This window comes from Sinocyclocheilus anshuiensis, unplaced genomic scaffold (genome assembly GCF_001515605.1).
Source record: "Sinocyclocheilus anshuiensis isolate Anshui unplaced genomic scaffold, SAMN03320099.WGS_v1.1 scaffold167, whole genome shotgun sequence".
NCBI classification, from domain to species: Eukaryota; Metazoa; Chordata; class Actinopteri; order Cypriniformes; family Cyprinidae; genus Sinocyclocheilus; species Sinocyclocheilus anshuiensis.
The window spans coordinates 1,366,440-1,373,660 of NW_015552552.1; the positions used below are offsets into that span (position 1 = coordinate 1,366,440).

General features: G+C 34.2%; 1 protein-coding gene across 2 annotated transcripts in view; it reads left to right on the plus strand.

Moving 5' to 3' along the window:
* Positions 1-7,221, plus strand: part of tmem63c (transmembrane protein 63C) — a 57,936-nt gene that overhangs the window by 35,713 nt on the left and 15,002 nt on the right. Inside the window, exons 1-8 of one of the 2 annotated variants that reach the window (XM_016455056.1) lie at positions 289-321; positions 2,090-2,232; positions 3,642-3,693; positions 3,811-3,919; positions 5,078-5,151; positions 5,285-5,365; positions 5,456-5,576; positions 5,782-5,915. In XM_016455056.1, the coding sequence (XP_016310542.1) occupies positions 317-321; positions 2,090-2,232; positions 3,642-3,693; positions 3,811-3,919; positions 5,078-5,151; positions 5,285-5,365; positions 5,456-5,576; positions 5,782-5,915 (719 nt within the window). In that variant the 5' untranslated portion in view covers positions 289-316. Of the gene's footprint in view, positions 1-288; positions 322-2,089; positions 2,233-3,641; positions 3,694-3,810; positions 3,920-5,077; positions 5,152-5,284; positions 5,366-5,455; positions 5,577-5,781; positions 5,916-7,221 lie in introns of those variants that run through there. The other variant, XM_016455057.1, reaches the window with a different exon arrangement.

Sequence of the window (7,221 nt, forward strand, 5' to 3'; positions counted from 1 at the left end):
AGCCTGTGCACTTAGACGCTATTTTCTTTTATGCACACTATCTGTCTGTTTATATTCTGACCTCACTCTGTCTCCTTGCATTTTATGTGCAATGACAGTTCAAGACATCACAGCCACGTTAAAGACATTGCATGCATTTGCATGGCTTTTTCCACTTGTTACGCTATCCGCGTTCACTTAAAGGACAAATGATTCTGACAGATGCTAAGCTAGCCAGACGCGCTCTTTTTTTATATGCCAGACCTTTTTATGACACCGTTGTCTTCCCTCCCTCTCTTTATAGGGCTTCTGTTCCTGGCTCACATCTCTGTACCACATGAAGTAAGTGTGCAAGAAGTGCATGGTGATGTCATCAGCCAGCATCCTTTTTGCTCATGTTATATCTCATTAAGAAGGGAAAACACAGGGTGAAGGTGGACCAGCACGTCTAACGTCTGGGCACACTCAAAGGCCTTTCAGAACCGTAAACCAGCCGCTAGTCTGTCTCCACGGTTGCAGAGATGTTATTTGGACGACTCAAATGGCATGTTGGTGCCATATTTAGCTGGTTCCCTTAAAAGCTTCTTGAACTCCCCGGCGACCGAGAGGCCACGCTGAGAATTTCCTCGCTCTGTGTGTGTGTGTGTTTGTGTGTGTATGAGGGCTCCTTGTAATCATAATAGCCCCCAATGCCCTCATGTATTTGTGTGGTCTTTTAAAAAGGCCGCCACATATATATTATTGACCGAAGGCAATAATTCATTGGAAACACTCTGAAAACTCTCAAAGAGATTGTGTTTGCTGTTTAGTTCAACTAGTGCAGATCTAGCAAAACCATAGTCATAGGTTTGATTCTTAGAGAATGCACATGGGTCAATAATATGTTCACGATTAAAAAAATGAAAAATCTTTTACAAGGAAAGAAAAAACGTGTGCCACATGTTTGTTCTCATGTTGGTTTCATGTGGTTTTGAAAAACTTGAATATACACTACCATTCAAAAGTTTGGGGTCGGTGAGATTTCTAAATGTTTTTCTTTTATGTTAATCAGAAATACAGTAAAAAAAATATATATTTTTTTTTTATATATTATTACAACTTAAAACAACTGTTTTCTATTTTGAAACATTGTAAAAATATGATTTATTCTTGTGATGGCAAAGCTGAATTTTTAGCAGCCATTACTCAGTCTTCAGCGTCACATGATCCTTCAGAAATTATTTTAATATGCTGATTTGGTGCTAAAGAAACATTTCTTATTATTATAATGTTGGAAACAGCTGTTGAATGTTTTTGTGGAAATTGTGATACATTTTTTCAGGATTCTTTGATGAATAGAAAGCATACTGACCGCAAACATTTGAATAGTAGTCTGATTTTCAAGAAAAGCCTCAATTTACTGATTCTAAAATGTCATGTGGTGTACTGGGACCATCAAGCAATAAAAGTATGAAAACATTTTCTATGTGAGAAAAAAAACACATTATTTTCCAAAAAATGTAAATATATTTTAATAAAAAAAATTCATAAAAAGTATGTTTTACAAATATCATGAATTATTAATTCATAAATAACGATTAGAGACTTGCAACACGTGACTTTTTACAACCTTTGTACAAAGGACAAATTATCTGATATTTTAAGAGATTTATCGACCATGTCATGAGAGTCTGTTTTGTTTTGTTTTTTGTTTGGTTTGTGTTTTTTGTTTTGTTTTGTTTTGTTTTGTTTTGCTTTGCTTTGCTTTGTTTTGTTTTGTGTTTTGTTTTGTTTTGTTTTGTTTTGTTTTGCTTTGTGTTTTGTTGTGTTGTGTTGTGTTTGTTTTGTTTTATTTTGCTTTGTTTTGTGTTGTGTTTTATTTTTTGTTGTGTTGTTTTGTTTTGTTTTGTTTTGTTCTGCATGTTGGTTGAACCGCAATAACAGAAGATGCCAAAATCCAAAGTAGGGTTTTCTTTCTTTCTTTCTTTCTTTCTTTCTTTCTTTCTTTCTTTATTTCCACATACTGATGCATATATTAGTTGGTTTTGGATAAAAGTGTCTGCCAAATAAAAAAAGCAATTGTAAATAGGCTTTTTTTAAATAGATGTTTTTGTCCTTATTCTTCCCGTAGGGATGAAGAGATCCGCAGTAAATGTGGCATCGATGCGATCACGTACCTGTCTTTCCAGCGTCACATCATCCTGCTCATGATGGTGGTGTGTTTGCTGTCGCTCACCATCATCTTGCCTGTCAACCTCTCTGGGAACCTCCTCGGTACCTCCACCAGATCCATAACTGCTTGGTTACTATTTACTCTAATAGCGCTCAGCCATAAAGGATTCATGACAACAGACACAACACGTTTGGTATCCAGGAAAAGGCAGTAAACTTTAAAATAACATTACATCTTAATTCATCAGTGTGCTTGCACCTAAAAAAGAGTCTTCAGAATAATCTCATGAATTAGTTTTGACAGATTGTTAGTGTTAGAGTGAATATATTAACTACTGTTCAAAAGTTTGAGGTCAGTAAGATTTCTATTTTGAATAAATGCTGTTCTTTTAAACGTTCTATTCCTCAAAGAATCCTGAAGTCTGGTGTCCAACAAAATATAATATGTTTTTAACATTGATAATAATAAGAACAGTTTCTTGAGCAGCAAATCAGCATATTAGATGATTTCTGAAGGATCATGTGACGCTGAAGACTGGAGAAATGGCTCCTGAAAATTCAGCTTTGCCATCACAGGAATAAATTATATTTTAAAATGTATCAAAATTGAAACAGTAATTTTAAACTATAATAATACTTAAGTATACCACTGTTTTTATTGTATTTTTGTAAACATAAGAGACAAAAACAACAAATCTGACCGACCCCAAACTTTTGACGGCAATGTACATTTTCTGTATTGACTTGGAGGGAATTCTGCTGAATGTATTTTAACATGCTAAAATGTATTAAATGTAGCTGAAAGTTCTACAATTTAAAAAAGGCACAAAGCTGGGAGAATGTGTAACATTTGCGGATGCAGATTCCGTGTGGGCCTGTCGATGAATGAGTTTATGAAAAGCCTGGGAAAACTCTTGAAGATGTAGAAGAGCTCAGTCTTAACCCTCCATTAGTGGACGTGTGTAAAAGCATAATTCAGACCACCCTACAGTGTTTGAAGATGGTTGGGAGGCACGATAGAGGGTTAGAAGGGCCAAGTTAAATATGGGAAAGGCCTTGACTTTCCACGCCACAAGAAGAGCATTGTGAAAGCCACTGGCTTTACCTCTTGTTGTTTTCGGACCTGCAATAAGATTTTCATATGACTTTCATACGACCTTGGTGGCAGAAGTTTACTGGGGTCCTCTAAAAGTGTTAAATGTGGATGTGTGGTAGACCAGTTTGTGGTGCAGCTTTGGGGCCGGCTGGTTAAAACAGGGTGGGGGTTTTAACACTTACTTACTTGCTTTGACGATCTCTATGCAACAATTTGACACTGTATTTGTGAAATAAACCGGTACATTTACAAATTTGTCATAGCAACCAAACCCAAAGCATAATGATTGAGGTGTAGCGAGTTTTTTATTTCACATTCACTTTGCGCTGTACGGGCCTCAAATTACTTTCAGAGTTTTATTTTTGATGCTGGTATGTGAGAAGAGCATGAAGTTGTTTATTTCTATACTTTTCAGGAGATAGCCCACAGAATTTCGGCCGAACAACAGTGGTTAATGTCCCCGCACAGTAAGTTTGTTTTTTATGATGACTGTAGACCTGAAAAGCATATAGCCTTGTTGTGCATGTACATATTCATGAAGTTGTTGGCATGATCTTGATAACTTTCTTTTCTTCGTGCATTAGGAATATATTTCTGTGGCTGCACAGCATCTTTGCTCTGCTGTATTTTGTGATCACAGTACTGTGCATGGCCCATCATTCCTCACGACTGGAATACAGAAATGATGAGAAGGTTGGTGAAAAGCTGTATTCGTGCGCATGTGTTATTACACCACATTTCTGGTCCATAAGGGGCACTGCTTTTAACAGTGCTTTTAACAGGTCTAAAATAGGCTTTATATATTTATATATAATTTAGAATTTTAAAATAAATAAATAAATATAATTTTATGAATAATTATTTATTACTAATTATATTTTTTATTTAAATTTAAAAGGAAACCTACATTTAAAGAAAAATTATTATTAATAAATAATATATTAATAAATAATTACTAATAAAATTTTATAAATTAAATATAATTTATAAATAAAAATATAAAGACTGTTTTTACATGCATTAGATTTTGGGGGGAATTGTGATGTGCTTTCATTACAAATAAGCAATTTTCTTATTTCAGAAATGCTTTCAGATGTTTGTTTGTCTGCAATTGTAATTATTTGTACTGTTTCTCATTAGATTCTATATAAGGTAAAACAATAATGAAAATCATCCTGACTGGACAACTAGTATTTTATATTTTGTTTTATTTTATTTTATTTTATTTTAAATTAAACTATTTAAAATTAAAACAATTAAAATTAAATGTACTGCAACAATATGATGTATAAATACTTCTACAGTTTAAACAATTAAAATTTTATATATATATTATTTTACATTACGATTTTGACAGTGGAGTGAAAAATGTGATATTCACTTTAAAAATGAAATAAAAGTTAGATGATCTTTCATTGCACTCTTAAAACTGAAGATTCCAGAAGTGGGTTTTCACAGAGATGCCATAGAAGAACAATTTTTAGCTCCCCCACACTTTCAGTGAAAAAAAACTTGTGACGTATATTTTAAAACCTTTTTCCACTATAAAGAAACTTTTGTGCAGTCAAAAGGTCCAATGAATTTTAAAGGTTCTTCATGGAACCATATATGCAAACAAAGAACCTTTATTATTATTTTTTTTTTTTTAAATATGTAGTGTTCACCATTCAAAAAAAAAAAAAAGAAAAGAAAAAAGAAAAACCTGTGATGTTGTAATTGATCGAGTTTCTACCAAAAAACCTCAACATTGTTCGTTTGTTGGCTGTATTTCAGTGCTACAGTGCTGTAAAGCACTGTATTTCTTCAAAAAATGCACTTTTAGCTTTCATTTTTGATTTATTATTACTGCAGGTGGCCAGAACTCTAATGATAACTTCAATTCCCAGAGAAATCTCTGATCCCGGCCTGATCACCAAACACCTGCAGTGAGTGAAGAGCACAGATCTGTTATCCACAGAATTACAACTATTGCTTGATCTCCATATTTCAGCATATCTGATATTAAATGTCAACACAACAGAGGGCATTCAATTTTCTGTCTCTTCTATCTCCAAACAGTGAAGCATACCCTAGCTGCACCGTCACTGATATCCGGTTCTGCTTTGATGTACAAAAACTAATGAAGCTGGACTCAGAAAGGTCATTTGCGTTTGCACATCTCCTGCATGACATAGAGCTGAGTCTGCAAATATTGCATATTAAACCCTATTAAAACTATATCCTGTACAGGCGAAAAGCAATGAAAGGAAGGCTGTACTTCACAACCAAAGCTCAGAAGGAAGGCAGGATCATGATAAAGACTCACCCTTGTGCACAGATCTTCTGCTGTGATTTATGTGGCTTTGAACAGGTAAATGTCCCTCACATAGTCATTATAGTTGTCAGAATGGATATATTTGTATATGTACAGATTGTATACATATAGAACGGCTGGAACTGCACCTCCTAATGTTGGCCACTGGAGACCACCATACACCAACCGCCAGTCATGAACTGCTCTGCGAGGAGATGTGATACACATCTCTCATGTTTTATGTCATTGTCATTTTCGTCAGGTGGATGCAGAGCAGTATTACAGTGAACTGGAGGAGAAACTGACAGATGAGTTTAATGCAGAGAAGAACCGTATCTCTATGAAGAGGCTGGGCATTGCCTTTGTTACCTTCAGAGATGAGAGAATGACTGCCGTGTAAGTCACATGGATAAATAGCTGATTATTGAGGTGATTACTGAGAATAAGTATCATTCGTCCAGAGATACTGTAAGCATAGGAATGAGTACCTACATTTAAGAATATGAAAGTATTTTTAATAAAAAGGTAATGTATTAACATGAAGCACATTTGCTGAGAGTTACAGTTGAGGTCAAAAGTTTACATCCCCCTTTCAGAATTTGCAAAATGTTAATTATTTTACCAAAACAAGAGGGATCATACAAAATGCATGTTATTGTTTATTTAATACTGACCTGAATAAGATATTTCACATAAAAGATGTTCAGTCCACAAGAGAAAATAATAGTTGAATTTATAAAAATGACCCCGTTCAAATGTTTACATCCCCTTGATTCTTAATACTGTGTTGTTACCTGAATGATCCACAGCTGTGTGTTTTTTTTAGTGATAGTTGTTCATGAGTACCTTGTTTGTCCTGGACAGTTAGACTTCCTGCTGTTCTTCAGAAAAATCCTTCAGGTCCCACAAATTCTTTGGTTTTCCTGCATTTTTGTGTATTTGAACCATTTCCAACAATGACTGTATGATTTTGAGATCCATCACTGAGGACAACTGAGGGACTCACATGCAACTATTACAGAAGGTTCAAACGCTCTAGAAGGAAAAACCATGTTATTTTCAAATTATATATATATATTGTAATTTTAAAAAAAATTAAGATATAAAGATATTATTACCAAATCTGAAATTATGTACAGTTTGATACCATATCATCGGTTTGATTTCTGTCAGGTTATTTTTATCTGACTGAGTTAAAAAAAATAAGTTCAAGAACTATCCAGTACAAAGTATAGATTTATCCTATGCTAATTAGAAATACTCTTTCCTATTAACATTTTTTTTAACTTATTATCATTAAAGGGATAGTTCACCCAAAAATAAGTTTAACATTTACTCACTCTCTTGTCATTCCAAACCCAAAAGACTTTTGTTCATCTTCAAAACATCTAAAAAAAAAAAAAAAGTTATTTTGAATGGAATCTGACAGATTTCTCTCCCTTCAATGAAAGTCCTGTTCACCAAAACATTTATGCTTCAAAAAGTTCACAAGGACATCGTAAAAGTAATCCATATGAATTGAGCAGTTCTGAAATGATCGCTTCATATATATAAACATTGATCAACACACATACGGTACATAGAGCACATCAAATTAAGCGTTAGCGTTAGTTCTGGCAGGTCACATGAGTCAGGCTTGCATCAGCTGATTCTCAGCTGATCACATCTACCTATAGGAATACGACACCTATCACGGCATTCC